This window comes from Rousettus aegyptiacus, unplaced genomic scaffold (genome assembly GCF_014176215.1).
Source record: "Rousettus aegyptiacus isolate mRouAeg1 unplaced genomic scaffold, mRouAeg1.p scaffold_m13_p_18, whole genome shotgun sequence".
Classification (NCBI taxonomy): Eukaryota; Metazoa; Chordata; class Mammalia; order Chiroptera; family Pteropodidae; genus Rousettus; species Rousettus aegyptiacus.
This window is the reverse complement of record NW_023416293.1, coordinates 14,721,613-14,736,780: the sequence shown is the minus strand read 5'-3', so window position 1 is coordinate 14,736,780 and position 15,168 is coordinate 14,721,613. Positions and strand designations below refer to the sequence as shown.

At 67.0% G+C, this 15,168-nt stretch overlaps 1 protein-coding gene across 1 annotated transcript in view; it reads right to left on the bottom strand.

Moving 5' to 3' along the window:
• Positions 1-3,807: 3,807 nt before the first annotated feature.
• The window catches only part of IPO9 (importin 9), a 29,213-nt gene continuing 17,852 nt past the window's right edge, over positions 3,808-15,168 (bottom strand). Inside the window, exons 14-24 of the mRNA XM_016130773.2 lie at positions 14,288-14,447; positions 11,546-11,772; positions 10,064-10,212; positions 9,571-9,699; positions 8,842-9,117; positions 8,425-8,591; positions 7,853-7,986; positions 7,223-7,345; positions 6,861-6,965; positions 6,672-6,748; positions 3,808-6,347 (exon numbers count right to left, since the gene is read on the bottom strand). Coding sequence (XP_015986259.2) covers positions 6,237-6,347; positions 6,672-6,748; positions 6,861-6,965; positions 7,223-7,345; positions 7,853-7,986; positions 8,425-8,591; positions 8,842-9,117; positions 9,571-9,699; positions 10,064-10,212; positions 11,546-11,772; positions 14,288-14,447 — 1,658 coding nt within the window. The 3' untranslated portion in view covers positions 3,808-6,236. The remainder of the gene's footprint in view (positions 6,348-6,671; positions 6,749-6,860; positions 6,966-7,222; positions 7,346-7,852; positions 7,987-8,424; positions 8,592-8,841; positions 9,118-9,570; positions 9,700-10,063; positions 10,213-11,545; positions 11,773-14,287; positions 14,448-15,168) is intronic.

The window sequence follows — 15,168 nt, the reverse complement described above, 5'->3', positions numbered from 1 at the left end:
TGTGGCTGTGCCGTGAGTCCGACGCCCACCTGGGCTCCCTGGAGGATTCTAGAAACTCAGGCTCCCAGCCATGCCACCCCGAGGGGACCGTAAAACAAGTCCAGTGTGGGGACGGCCTCCTCACCGCCCTGGCTGTCCAGGCTAGGAGGCCGGGCCTCAGCAGGGGCCGCCCCCGGCCGGTCCTGCCGCCGGAGACGATGGGCAGAGGAGCCTGGGTGGCTATATTAGGGCATGTTCCCTCCCGACTCCCCTGGACGTGGGCCAGCGGCCAGCTGCTCACGGCAGCCACAGGCCCGGGGGGGCAGAGACGTGAGGAGAGCATCTGGGGAGCGGCGCCCCCGCGGCTGCCCATCGGGGCACGTCACGGGCGAACCGCTAGCTCGACGGCTCGGGATGCTGGCTCCCCTCGGCGCTGTGGCAAAGCCGCCCCGAGTCTGCCGCCCGAAGGTTTCCTGGGCTCCATGGGGGGTGCACGGGAGTGTCACCTTCTTGGGGGTGGACATGGGGTCCCTGCTGGGAAGTGGAACTCTCGTGCTAAGTCTGGTCAAACACAGGGCAGGCCACCCTGGGAGCAGGGCTCAGGTCCCAGGACACAGCCTTGGCCCTTTGCTGCCCCCCAACCCTCGCTAAACAAGGGCTGGGCCCAGTCCAGAGCCCCGAGGGTGGTGGCCTGTTGGCCACGCTGCATCTTGCGGGGCCGAGACGGCTCAGACGGCTCCCAGGCACAGGCCGGGGTTGTCTCCGTTTTGCTGACAGCGTCCCGCCCAGGGAGGGGAGCCCAGATGTCCCTCCGCCCCTGGCTGGCGTGTGGCCGGGCATGGGCCACAGGACTGGTCTGCAAACCCCAAGGCTCCCACAGAACCCGCCACCTTAGCAAGCCCCTTCCACCAAAAGGACGCAATCTAGCCAGAAGTGGCCGCCGGCCGGACGCAGGAACGCAGCGCCACCTGGTGGGGGGCGGCGGACCCCGCCGCCCGAGCGCAGGACCAGGCTGAGGCGGGAGCCGGACAGGGTCTGCACCCACCTTTGACTGGAGCCGCGAGGTCCAGAGGCGGCAAAGCAAACCCGGCCTCCTGCCGGCCCGGACGCCCCCGCGCAGTGCCCCGCGGTCCCCGAGTCTCCCGCCGCGCCCCGCCAGCCCTCCCTGGCTCCGGCGGGACCGCGGCCACGCGAGGGGCCCTGAGAGGCTTGGGATCTGGACGCCGGCACCACCCAGCGCGCGCGGAGGGCGCCGAGCCTGAGCGCCACGTGCCGCCATGCCCGGCCCACGACCTCCCCGGGTCTCTCATCCAGGCCCCTCTCTGCATCTCGCCACCCACAGCCGGTGTGCAGGGCCCAGACCCCGGCTTTCCCGCCCTTCCCCCCCCCCCCCGTGAACGTGGTCCAGCACCCCCACCTGCCCCGCAAACTGGCCAAGCCCCAGCTCACTGTCCGCTTCCCGGGGGCTGTCCTCGGCAGGGCCCAGGCCGTGGCTTGAGTGTTGGACCCCTGGGCACCCCAGGGCCAGGCGCAGAGACATGTGGGCCAGGGACGTGGCTGGTCCCGTGGAACCTCGGTGGCGTAGGGACTGGCCGACCCCTAGTGGAGGAATTCGGAATGACTGCCAAGGGCCAGCCTGCAGGTGCCCAGCCCGAGGGAGCAGAGGGACTCGGGGCGACAGACGGGCAGGGCTGGGAGCTGGGGGGGCAAGGGGCTCCAGACCAGCCACTCACCTGCAGGGCTATGGATGGGGACCCAGCCGGGCAGAACCACCGGGGGCCGGATCTGGGGGCCTGGGGGTGTGCGCACACTGGCTGCCTGAGGTTGCCTGTCATTGCAATCACCCGGCCTCGGTAGGGGACAGGGTCAGCGCTGAGGGCGCCGCCTCCACAAGGAGCCCCCCGCCTCCCCCAGAAGACCCTGGGGAGCAACCCGGCCCTGCCCTCTGGCGCCTCCGGTCCGGCCGCCTGCCGCCCTGGCCTGCAGTCCTTGCTGGGCAGAGCTGGGCAGGGAGCCGGGTGCGAGCTGGCGCGACCTGTTCGGCACGGCCAGGGAACGTCAGACTCGGGCAAGGAGAGGGCGGCTCCCGGGGCTGCTGCCTCGTCACCCGGCCGAGCTGCCCCCGGGGGGACCCAGCCGTCCCCCGCCCAACCTCCCAGTGCCACGGCTGCCATCAGGTCTGGGCACGTGGGCACTCACACGCCGACACTCCGCACCCGGCCCGCGGCGCCGGGCTGGCGGGGAGGCCCGTGCGCGCACGGCCCCTGCACACGCGCCTCGGTGGACAGGCGGCCGGCGTGCACGTCTGCGTGCCCACGCTCGTGCACACTCACGCACACTCGCACACACACGTGCGCACAGCCCACTGGTGCCCGCGGTCTTCTGGCTGGGGTCGCCTGCTGGCAGGCGCGCGCCCAGAAGTGCACGCCCTCGGACCCTGGGGCCCCGTGGGCTCGGCCCGCCCGTCTCAGCGCCTCATGCCAGCGCTGGCCGCAGCCTCGCAGGGGCTCGGCGGGGCTGGACAGGGGCAGCGGCAGCGCAGCAACCCCGGCCATGAGAATGGTCACCAAGCGCTCGGGACTTGAGACGAGCACCCGGGCCTCACCCTGCTGCACTCGTGGCAGGGGTCCCCGTACCGACCAGGAAGCCGTGCCCCTGGCCAGCAGGGGTCACAGCGAGCTGAGCCTGCGGGGCTCGGCCCAGGGCCTGCGAGGTCTGGGGAAACCTCCCGTCTCAGAAGGCCGTGCCGCCCAGCCAGTGTGAGGCACGGGGGGTGCGCAGTGTGCCCCACGTTCACACTGAGGGGCGCCTCGGAAACCGAGAACCGTTGTCCCGAAGCCCACTTCACTCTCACTGTTCCCTAGATCCGTAGCAACAGCTTCTCGTTCTATGAAGACAAAACTGACCCAAGGTTACACGGCCAGTGACTAATGAGACCGGGGATGAACCGGGCTCCTGCCCCTGGCCAGAGCCCCTCCTGCAGAGCTGCAGTCCGGGCGGGGCGGTGACCCTGTGCCCTCGCTCCACGGGGCCCGACAGGACCAAGGGGAGGGCTCCAGAAGGGACCTGGGACACGCAGCCCACCAAGGACCTGATAACAAACAGCCCTTTGCTGCAAGCTCCTCTGCGGCCCCGCTAGCTAGCTTTGTCCCCGAGCGGGAGTCCTGGCTTTGGCCAGGACGTGGGTGGGCGAGGCGGAGGTGACAACCATGGCAGCACGGGCGCGTGCGCAGGACTCCGGGCGAGCCGGCTCGCCAGCTCCGTGTGGCCGTGCCTGGTGCCCTCTGCATCACCGTCCACCCTGCCCTTTGGGGCAGTGGGGCACGCCCCACGTCCACGCTCTCACAGACCCGCCGGACCAGCTCTCCAAGGGAGGGGACCAGGCCGCTCCGGCACCACGGCCTTACTATGCAGACGACGGAATCGGGGCGGCCAGAAGTGGCCGTGCGCGGGCAGCCTGTCTCTCCCAGGCGACCCCCTCGTTCTCCAAAGCACTGTCCTGTCCCCCAAGCCGCCTCGGCCCCTTCCAGCATTCCCTGTCACAGCCAAGGGCCTCTCCCCGGTTTTCCACCTGCAGATGAATCTGACAGCCATGAGCGGGGTCCTCGGCACCCCAGCCAGGCACGGACGGCCCTTCTCGCCCACAGCTCTGGACGTGAGCCCGCTGCCCGCCCAGGGCCACACGGAGCCCTGAGGAGACGCGCCGACACTTCCCGACGCAAGCACATGACTGGCACCCAGGACCGTCAGCAAGTGTGGCACTCCACACCCACCTTTCCAGATGCTTCCATCTGCGCTTTTTGAAAAAACCTCACATTGAGATTCTCGTATTTTTATAGCTTGCAGATATATTTGTTTGGCTCCTAAATTGTTATCTTTCCCAAAGGTTCTCTGTCCTCCGTATCTAACACTTCCGTTGTGAATGGCCTCAAAGTCTCTTTTGAGATGGGTAAGGCACAGAAAGCCCTCGGCGCCACCACAGGGCAGGGGCCGCGGACCGCCGCTCAGCGGCTGGCGGGCAGCCCGTCCGTCCCTAGTGCTTTTGTGTGCAGATGCGCCCGGTGTGACTGGGCCCCGCGGCCCCTCTGGCATCCGTGGCTCTCAAGCCTGTCGTGAGCACCCACTACACCCCACGACCGGTCATCCTCGTGTGCGAGAGCCACCTGCCTCACACTGCGCTCGCTGTCACTCGCAGGGCGGACTCGTGGCCGTCGGCTTCCCTTCCGGGGCGACAGCTCCCTTCGCCCCGGTTCATCTCCTTCAGTCTCTCCCCGAGGGTCCAGGGGCTCCTGGGAAGCCCTGGTGCCCACTGCTACCCGCCAGGGGACTCCGCGGCGGCAGGGTGGCAAGTTCCATCTTCACGTCCCCAGCCTGGCTCACGGCGACTGTCAGCTCCTTCTGACCGGCCCACCTGCCCTTTCTGGACCGAGGCGCGTCCTCTGCGGCCAGACGGGCGTCAGGACGGGAGCTGGCACCGCCCCGTGCTCAGCACCGCTGGTCTCGAGCAGGTCCCTCCGTGTCCCCGCCCGGCCCTGGGGGTGGCCTCGACAGGGGGGCCCAACACCCACCGGGCGCCCGCTGGGACGCTGGCGTGAAGGGACATGCGGGGGACACTGGAAACACAGGAGGTGGCCGCACACCCAGGGGCGACCCCGCCGTCACCGGTCTCCTCCTTCAGGACGAATTCTTCTGAGGCGAAGGCCCAGCGGTCCCCAGAAGCCAGGAGAGCGGGAAGAGGGCCCTTCTGGGACCCAGACGCAGAGGGCCCACGTCACTGTCATCTGCGGGGCCCTGAGCCCCCCACACTCGGCGGCCCAGCGCTGCTGGCCCAAGGCCATTCTGCACCCAAACAGAGGGACGGTCTGGCTTGAGGGGCCTTCAGCACGGGAACCACGGGCACCGCCCTGGGGTCAAGTGCGGAGCGAGTCCGTAAGGCGCACACTGGGCCAGACTGCCACCACTTCCCCAGCGTCACGGACCACGCCCCCACGGCGAGGACAGCGGGAGGCGGAGGCAGGACGGCCTTGGAAGCTGTGAGCGCACGTCCTCAGGCTCTCCGAGACAGGCGCTGCCACGCGACACGGCGGCCAGGGCCAGGGACACCCGGCGGCACCACGTCGCAGTTAGCCACGAGATGCTCCAGCTCCGCGCCGGTCCTGGAGGGTCGCCGGCCACGGCCCCTTCCTTCAGGACGGAGGCTCATCCGCTTCCCACTTCGTCTCCCGTCTGGGCGGGACGCCTCGCCTCGCCTCCCCGCCCGTGGCTTCCGACCCGCATTCCCGCGCCGAACCCACGGCACACTACGTCCTCCTGGTTAGCGGCCCTCGCCTGGGGACCCCCGACTGGACGGGTGACCTCGAGCCGGGTCAGCCGAGATGCAAGATGCACGCGGTTCCGCCCTGTCCTTCCCGGCCTCGCTGTCCTCAGGAAGCGGGCGGGGGCAGACACTTGTGCCACGCGGCCCGAGTCGTGTGTAAAGATTCCGTTACTCGCCTAGAAAAATACACGCTGCCCATTCGAGGTCTACAGCTTAACGACTCTCGACACTTTTGTGGGGGGGAGGGGGAGGTCATGTGACTGCCTGGCTGTGTGGCTGCACATGGGAGAGGCTCATCAAATACAGTCAGGTCAGCGGGCTTTTAAGAAAATCTGTTTTCCCGTTTTTTTTTTCCTAAAAAAGGAAAAACAAATTGCCATCTGCCTGGCTTCTTTCGTGCGGCGCGTGCGCACACACAGGAACAGCTTGGGGGGGGCCGTCATGCAGAGAGGCGGGAGCCCTTGGTGCCCTGTGCGGCGGGGAGGAGCCGGCCCCAGACGCTGCCGCGAGCCGCGCTCCTCACGCCCACCGAGGGCCCCGCGCGCACGTGCGTCTGCCTCCCCCCAGGCCGCTCCCCCCACCACACGGCAGGTGTCCAGCGAGCATCGGCGAGGAGCCTGCCGCTTTGGGGGGACAGTCACGCCAGCCTGCCCGTGGTGGGGTGAGCGACGCATGGGCGCAGGACCCCGTGGGCACGCGCCCCTGGACTGGCCAGCAGGCGGCTCGAGGGACAGAGGTGGCCGCAGTGGGGGTGGGGGTGGGGGAGTCTCAGGTGGGGAGCTTCAGGGGGACGCCGAGGACTGTCCTTTGTTCCAGCATTGCTAGGTGACGGCACTGGAGAGCGTGGTCCGGACGGCCGCCTACGTCGCCCTGCGAAGGCCGAGGGCCGCGCGTCTCCGGGCTGCCGGGCAGGCGGAGGCCCCGAGGCGATGGCCATGCTCTAGACGCCGATGGCCTGCAGCACCCGCCGCTCGCTGTCGTTGAGGTGGCCTGAGAACACGGGGTAGCACGGCTGCTGGGCGAACTGGCAGAGGAAGTCCGTGAGGTACGCCTGCGGGGGGAGGCGGCGTCACCCGCGGGCACCGGCACGAGACCCCAAGCGGCCCCGCACGTGGCGCCCCGAGGGCCAGCTCCCTACTTTCTCGGGTCTGGCCCACGGGGAGACGTGCATCACACCGCGCCCAGGACTGTCACGACGCAGCCCCGGGACGCTGGGTCTGGGGTCGCGACACGGACACGCACGGGAGGCGCCAGGCCCCAGGCCGGCAAAGCCCACGACCACGCGGCACGGCAGCAGCACGCCGCCCTGAGGCCGCGCGGCTGTCCTGAGGCTGGGCACACCGCCCCGGCGAGCTGCGTCTGAGGACGGGCTCACCTGCAGGTCGATCTGGTAGAGAGGGTCCTTCAGGGCGTCGGGGTCGTCCTCCTCGTCGTCCTCGTAGTAGTCCTCCTCTGCCAGACACGGCCCCGTGCGCGGGTCAGGGTGAGGCCACCTGGGCGCCACCCCTGTGCCCGCCCCCGGGGCCGGGGTGCAGGGGCCATGCGCGGTCCCCCAGTCGCTCACCGTATTTGCTTGTGGCAAGGATGTCAGACAAGAGCTGGCCAGCGAGCCCGTCCTCCTCCTCCTCCTCGTCCTCCTCCGGGTCCTCCCACATGTCATTGGAATCGTCTGCGCGGAGACGAGAAGCAGCTGGGGGGATGTGCGCGGATGCCCCCCAAACAGGCGGGGACCCACGCCCGGAGGGTTTCTGCAGCGGGGCCTGCCGGGGCGGCCACGGGGCAGGGCCCACAGCAGCTGCCCGTGCGCCAGGGATGCGAGTGCACGCGCCAGCATCTCAGAGACCCTGGGGACGCGCAGACCAGTCAGGACTCGGGCCCCGTCAGCGTGGGCTGCCGGTCACGGCGCCCGGGGCGAGGGCCCAGCACCTTGGCCCCACTCCGTGGGCGCGGCCTGGCGGGCAGCATTGGCCTCCATCACGGTGGACAGCTCGTTGATGATCAGCTTGAGGATCTTGACCAGCAAAGGGATGTTTGTCCAGCGCTCAGGGTCTGGGAAAAAGAGCCGGACGTCACCGGGTCATTTCTGCCACTGTCCCCCATCCTCTTGCCGCCAGAGAGCGATTTAGGAAACACAATTTCCTCGTGCCTGGGGTCGGCAGGGAGGTCAGGAGCGTTCTATCAGGGATTAAAGGTGACAGGCTTTTGCCCATAACACGGCCTGGAAACGACGTGACCGTGCAGAGGGCCCGCCTGTCCCCAGGACCTGCGGCTGGACGGGCAGCACAGGTGACCACAAAGCTACTGCTCCAGAGCCAGCTCTGCACTCAGGACCTACGGATCACTGGCGTCAGAGGCCAGGGGGACCCGATGACCGAGACCTGCCGGACGCGACTCGGCAGCCATAGCCGCAGCTGGGAGCCGGGCCCCTGGTGCCAGGCGTGGTGCTTGGCAACGACCAGCAACGGGCGGGGGCCGCCCCACCCTGCCCCAGTTTCTGCCTCTGGCCAGACCCGTCGCTAACAGTTACAGTGTGAAGAGACACCCCAGGGCACCCACTCTTGGCCGACTTGGAGCGGGTGCGCACGCCCTCGTCCATGCTGTACAGCTCCTCGCCCTTCACGCGGATGTCCTGCAGCCGCCGGTCGTCCGTGTTGATGCCGTGCTGCAGCAGCTTGCACAGGGCCACAGAGCTGGAGGGGAGGGCCGAGAGCCACACTCAGCCAGTACCCGCAGCCCCCCCGCCCAGTGTGCACCCCGGGAGGCTCGCAGCTGGCTCCCAGTAGGGAGGAGCGGGCTCGGCCCAGGGCGGGACTTCGCGCCCAGGCCGGCCCGCAGCAGGAGCTGTGCAGCACAGTTCCAGCAGGGAGGTCCAACAGCTGATGAGGGGCGGGGAATGCCCAGGACGCGAGCGACAGAGCCAGGGTTTCCCAGGACGAGGCAGTGGCTAGGCCAAGCCCGAGACAGACCGCGCTCTGTCCGACACAGAGAAGACACGATTCTCGTGGGGCTATCCTTTGGGACTCTTGGGTGGCAGCCATTCTGGTCACACACAGGTCAGCAACAAAGGGACAGGGAGCTGAAAATGCCCGACAAAACTCCTGACGCGGGGAGGGGGAGGGGAGGCCCACCTGACTTTGCCTTCGTACTGCCCGTAGAACAGGTGCTGCCGGCCCGTCCACTCCGCCATCACGAACTCCAGCGCTGGCTTCCCGGTCGGCCCGGGGAGGCTGCAGAGAAACTCCAGCAGGGGCTCCAGCTGGGTGTGCACCAGGTGGGCGAAGACCATGATCAGGGACTGGGGGCCAAAGGACACGAACTCAGGCCGGAGACGCCAGGGGGGCGGCTGGCCACGAGGAGCCGAGATATGGGGCTCCGGCCGCACGCGACGACTGTACCCGACTGTTCTGCACGGGCTGTCAGCGAGGGGCCGGGGCTCGAGGGGCTGGGGGCTCGAGGGGCCGGGGCTCGAGGGGCCGGGGGCTCGAGGGGCCGGGGCTCGAGGGGCCGGGGCTCAAGGCGGTGCGCCCACTCCCGCCCCGCCCCACCTGCATGACGCTCAGCGTCTCCGCCTGCTGCATCTTGCTGAGGATGGCGCGCAGGATCTGGTCCAGATTCTCGCCCAGCTCCCGCCCGGCCTTGGAGATGAGCGTGGAGACGAGGCGGCCCACAAAGGCCGCCGTGAACTCGGAGGTGCGGGGGTCCAGCAGCTGGCTCACCACTTGCATCACGTACCACAGCCCGTTGTGGCCCTGCTCGTCGTGCCACTGGGCCACTTGCTCCAGCGTCACGGACACGTAGGCCCGCAGGCACTCGCCGCCGTTCTGGGGAGACGGGGCGGGGTGCGCTCAGCGGCCGCGGCCGGGAGGCCCTCGGCTGCGGGGCTGGCGCTGCACCGTCCGCCAGCGGCTCACGGAGACAGCCCCGCACGCCCGCGCTCCCCGCCCTGCCTGACCGGCCGTCTCGAAGCTGCCCGTCTGGTCGCAGGGGGCGATGGCTGAGCAATCAGAGCCCCCCCCCCCCCGAAGACCCGCCTCTGACACCGAAAACACGTCTGAGACGCAGTGACGGGGGGGCCGCGACCATGCGAAAGCTGCCAGGAGCCGGCGGCTTCGCCGACTAGCAGAAGGAACGCCCGGGGGCCCGCATCGCGGCCCGGCCGGGTGTCGGCAGCCCCCCCGTGTCGGGGTGCCCGCGTCTCGCCGCTGCACAGTGACGGGCGCCTGCGGCCGGAGCCCGTGCCGGGGAGCTGCCCCCTCCGCCCCCTGGGCTGGCACCTGCATGGTGGCGTTGTCGTCTGTGTGCAGGGTGCACTGGGCCACGGCGGGGAAGGCCTGGCAGATGAGCAGCTGGGAGAGGGGCGGCTGCGTGCTCCGCACCACTGTCGTCAGGATGTCGATGGCCGTCTGAGGACAGGAAGGGGAGCGTCAGCACGGCCTCGGGTGGGGCAGGGTGCCTGCACCCCGGTCCGCACGGTGTAGGCGCACGCAGCGACCCAGAGGACGCTCGCTAACGAAAAGTGAGTTTCTGAAAGAAAACGACAGGCGAGAAGGCGGGCCGTGCTCCCTGCTTCCTCACGGCTCCTCGCGCCACCGGCCGGGGTGGGCGGTGCCTGTCTGGGACGGGACAGCCAGGCGACAGGCTCCGTGGCGCGGGGCACTGGGGGTGCTCTGCCCCGCTCACTGAGGCGCCTCTGAGACAAGCCCACGTTCCTAAAGCCGCAGGAGCCCCCACCACCCCACGGGGCGGGCCTGCGCCGCGGGCGCTCACCGCACACAGCCCGGCGGGCAGCTTGTCGGCCGGCGCTTGCATGATGCTGACGAGCGTCGGGATCAGCCGCATCTGCATCGGGCCCTGGCAGGCTTCAATCTGCGACAGCTCCTTGAAGATGTCCTGAGCCAGCGAGGCGACAACGGGGTCTGGAGAGGACGAGGCAACACGGGACCCGCCCTTTGGTCCGCAGGCCCTGCTGGCCCCAGCCCAACCTGACAGCTTCTGCCTGGATTCCACGTCCTGGGCCTGGGACCTGGGGGGCCACGTGACGAACTCCAGGAACCACTGGAGAGGTGCCGAGTCCCCGAGAGGCACGGTGTGTGGTGTCACCGCGTCAGGGACAAGTCAGCAAAAGCTGCTCCTACACCCCAGCCTGGCTCCTTTCTGGGGCGAGTCTTGAACGTCTCTGCCTTGGGAGGCCTGGACGGCACCTCCACACCGGCTACCCCTAGGCTCCCGTGTGTGGAGGGGTCCTGGCCACCTCCCGGGGCAGTCACGACAGACAAAACGCACACCCAAAGCCACTGTCCAGGACAGCAGGGAAGACCCCCAGAAAGCAGGGCTTGTGACCAGGTGGGACGCAGCCTGAGCCACGTGACCCGTGTAGAGTGGCGTCCTCTGGGCCAGCACGGAAAACACACGCCCCGCACGCTAGGGCACGTGCTGCAAGACCGCCACCATGCTGCTTGCGACAAAAAGTGGGAAAGGAAGCTGGCACAGTGTCTTAGGGACTACTGGGTGACGGCTGCAGAGAATGTGATGTATGGAGCACGACGTGGGGACCGCTCCGGGACACACTTTGAGAGAGCGCGTCCGATCAAGTGCTCGGCACGGCCAAGCCCGGTACGCACTCCAAGCTCCGCCGCCTTTAGAAACGAGCAGCCTCCACCTTCCTTCTGGTCGTGAAGAACTACCGAGGCCCGTCTGCAGAAATGCGGGGCGGGAAGAGCTGGGGAGTAGAGAGGGAAGCCCGCGATTCCAGCACCCAGCGACAAGCGCCCCTGACGTCTCGACCCTTCTCTACACGTAACTCTACACGTTGCTTTCTAGAACACCACGGAGACCTGGGACCCTGCTCCGCATGCCCTGGAGAGCTGTGTATGCGCCTCTCACACTGGGCGTCTGCTCCCCAGAGCTGTGCACACTTCTCTGAAGTCTGACTCTTTAGGGGCTGCACGCTGTCCCACTTCACGGCTATAATTAACCTGCTACTTCCGAGCCCCATGACCACGAAGGCACGGGGGACACCCTGTCGGGGCCCTCTGCACACCCCTCCTCAGTGGCCTCTGTGCTCAGAAAGCTTTTGAGCCAGAGCCTCGACGCCCCCCTGCTGTCAGTTCTGAACCGCCGGGTCCCCGCTCGCATCAGCAGGGAGCCGGACGGCGACAGGCGCTCGCCGCTCCGCCCGCCGACTGATGGCCACTCTCCCTGCTCATCAGCTGAAGGCCGCCGGCCACGGGCGCTGCGCGGCCCCCGTACCGTTGCTGTGCTTGAGGAAGACGGCGATGGCGAAGGGGCAGACTTTGCTCTCCGCGCTGGCCGTGAACACCGGGTCCACCGTGCAGACGGTGCACAGCGTCTCCAGCACCAGGCTGAGGACCTCGGAGCTGAACTGTGCCGCCAGGTGGATGAGGCCATCCAGGATGCCGGGGAGGAAGGGCTGCAGGACGTGGGTGCTCTCCGAGGCTTTCAGCTGGTCACAGTAGCTGGGGAGACAGACAAGGGACAGTGACTCCCCGGGGCCCCGGACGGCGGGGCTCCCGTCAGTGGCACAGGGCACCGTTTTTGCGCGCAGCTGCAGAAGCTGTTGCTGGCGTGGTTTCCGTGTCTTTCTACGGCAAATTTCGTGAATAGCCGCACGCCCGACTCTACGGTCTGTTTCCTTTGGCGCTCCCGCCACCCCTCTCCCACACCTGCTTCCAGGACATGCCAGGCACGTGGTCACAGCCCGGCTACGAGGACATGGTCACAGCCCGGCTACGAGGACAGACACCTCACTATTCCTCAGGTTGCCGCCTCAGCCACTGTCCTGAGTCTGACGGAGATTCTTGTTATTTTCTGAATGTGATATTTTAACGTCTTTTCCAACGTAACTATCATTTAGTAGGAGACTTTTTTAACTTCGTTATAAAGTTTTTCTACGTTTTGGGTTTTTTTGCATCCTAAAATGAGACCAATTTGTATAAACAGTCTCTGTACACATGTAGTATTTATAGGATTTAAAGTTTTTACATGTAGCTCTACCTTGTTACGTCTTATTCAGTCAATAAATACTCCCTGGATGCTGCTTACCGTGTCCAATGGATATAATCACTAAAAATATACTAAGCTTTTACTTTGGTTTATCTTCAGAGTGACAGTAAAAGCCAATAAAAACATTGTTCTGGATGTTAAAAAACCTAGGATAGAAATGAGGCTCAAGAAATGTTAAAAAAAATTTTCGGTGTCTTAGAACCCCATGTTAGTGTCAGTCGCTGGGTTCCAAGGTCCCCAGCGGCAAATGAAACCGTGGCCTTTGACCCCAGGCTGTCTGCAAACTCCGTGTCCCAGGCCGGAGCACGCTGCTCCCGCTCAGCTCGCCCGGCTCGCACACCTCAGCATTGGCCCGGCCTCGACTTGGCCTGGCTGGCCCCTGACCCTGGGCCTCCCGCCCTCCTGATGAGCTTGAAACTGGCAGAGACCGCACCGGGACTCCAATGTGCCATGCCAAGGGAGGCCAGACTTCACTGTGGAGACCGAGGTACCTCGCACTTTTCTGTTCCGAACACCTAATTTCTTCTTCACCACACAACAAAGTCTTCACAGAAAAATGACGCCCAGGAAGAGGCTGCACATTCACCCTGGGGCTCCGTGCACCAGCGGGCACGCGTGACCTCCTTCTGGGCACCTGCGGGCCCTCGCCGCTGGCCCCGCCCCTATCCCCCCCCCCCCCCCCCCCCGCGCTCAGAGGCTGGCCGTCATCCACCCTGCTCTTCAGCTCCGCCTTCGTGACGTCTAGGTCTCGGGTGAACGTCTTTCCTCGGCGCAGTTCTCCTGGCTTCACGGAGCTGTCTTGCCGTGTTCCCCTGGGCCCGCTGAGGGCCCCTGCACAGCCCTTCTCAGTTCTGAACCGGGGGACGCAGTCACAGACCCTGGGTCTCGGGGGCTGGGCGCGGACAGCCTTCCTGGGAGGAGCCCCGCTTCCTCGCGCTGCTGCCTCCCATCTGCGGGGCATCGCTGGACCGTCTCTGGGGACCACTGGACTCCCAGGAGGGTGCTCTCGTCCATGCTGTCCGTCTCCTTGCGCCCCAGGGGCTCTCAGCCCACAGCTGACGGGCTAAAGGCAGTTCACAGGCCACTGCAAGTCCCCAGGGGCCAAGGTCAGGTTCCGATCACTCAACACGCAGGCAGGCGAGACCTTCCTGGGGCCCTTGGTTTACGGCACTAGTGACAGAACCCAGGCCACACAGGGCCACAGTCAAGTCCTCGGCGCATGGTGCTATCGGGGGCAGCATGTCCCAGCGGCCCCCAGTCCCTGGACGGCGCTGGGCCCCAGGGCGCGCCTCCTCCGGGTCGGCTCCCACAAGGGCGTGTGCCGGGGGCTGACGCCGAAGCGCTGCTGGGAGGGGGCGTGCGTCGGGGGGCCGCACTCGGCCCCTTGCCGACGTCACTGCCCTCATCGGAGCCCGGCACGCGGCCTCTGCTTCAGAAGGGGAGCAGCACGGGCGGTGGAAGGTGGGCTTTAGGTCGTTTTAGGGTTCCACTGAGACGCCTACGTGTGGACTTTAAAACGATGGCCCCGACCTGGGTGGGAACGTAGATCAGTGGCTAGCTGAGCCACCGCATGCCAGCTGTGACAGGCGAGCCCAGAAGAAACGACGGCGACTCCGGGTCGCTGCGCCAGTTCCGGTGATGGGTCTGCAGAGGGACCTGGGCCCTCTTCCCGCTGCTGCCGCCACTGCTGTGAGCCCCGAGCCAGCACACACCTCTCAGGGGGCTGGCCGGGCGGCCGCAGCGCCGGTGCCTCACAGGGAACGAGCAGCCGGGGGAAGGGGACGCACCTGGGCGCGCAGAAGCCGCGCTCCTGGTCCGGCCTCGCTCCCGGGCCTCCCCGCACGCGCTGTGCAGGGGCCTGTCCCCAGGAAGTGCCGAGCAACAGGAGCCCTGGCTGGCTGCTGTCCAGGCGCCCACCCTGAGCCGTCGTCTCTGGAAGAGGTTTCCGGCCCACGGCACCGTACTCACCCCCAGATGGCTCTCACAGCAGAGATCCGAACTGACGGGGGTTGCGTCTCATGAAGACCACTGACTGTTGCCTGGAGGAACTGCTGGATCAATTCAGGGGACATAGCAACAGTGAACCGACTGGCAGCCCAGAGTGCCCGACCCAAGAGGAAAGGAGACGCTGGGAGGAAGAGAGAGCAGTTAGGGCGCGGACAGCGCGAGTCCCTGGGCCCTGGCCGGCCTCCTCCCCGCCCCCGCTGCTCAGCGACGAGACACCAGCAGACGCCAACGCGGGTGACAGAGCGAGCGGCCGTGGCCACCGCCCCAGTTTCACTCTTCACTGTTGGCAAGGTGGATCTTGACTGTTCTTAGGCCCCAAAGACCAACCGGCCGTTCCCACCCCGCTCTCCCCGTCCCTACCCGCACGGCTAGTTAGTCCTCAAAAGGCCAGCTCTGCCGCTCTCAAGCACCCCTGGACGCTACAGACCAGAGCGCGAGCACCCACTCACATGCGCAACCCCCAGCCTGCCCCGCGGAGGGTGCCCCCAGCACCATGAGCCCACGATCTCCCTTCCTGGCTCCTACACTCGGGACTAATCCGGCAACTGCGCTGCCCGCCCCGTCGTTCCCGCTGACGGAGCCCTCACTCCCCCTGTGCGCTGGGACCCGACGCCTTCGGTTCTCACGTGATACACGTTTTATCTGCTCTTCCGGCCACCTGGGACGGAAGACCATCCTGCCCGCTGTCGCAGCTCGAGGGCAGGGACTCGACTGGCTCAGCCTGCCACAGGCTTAATGAGGCTTAATGTGGCTACGTGCACAATGCCACCCCGTTGATGGGACTTACTGAACGGAAGCCAACAAACCGAGCCAGTCTGGTACCAACGCTAACTCAGACAGCG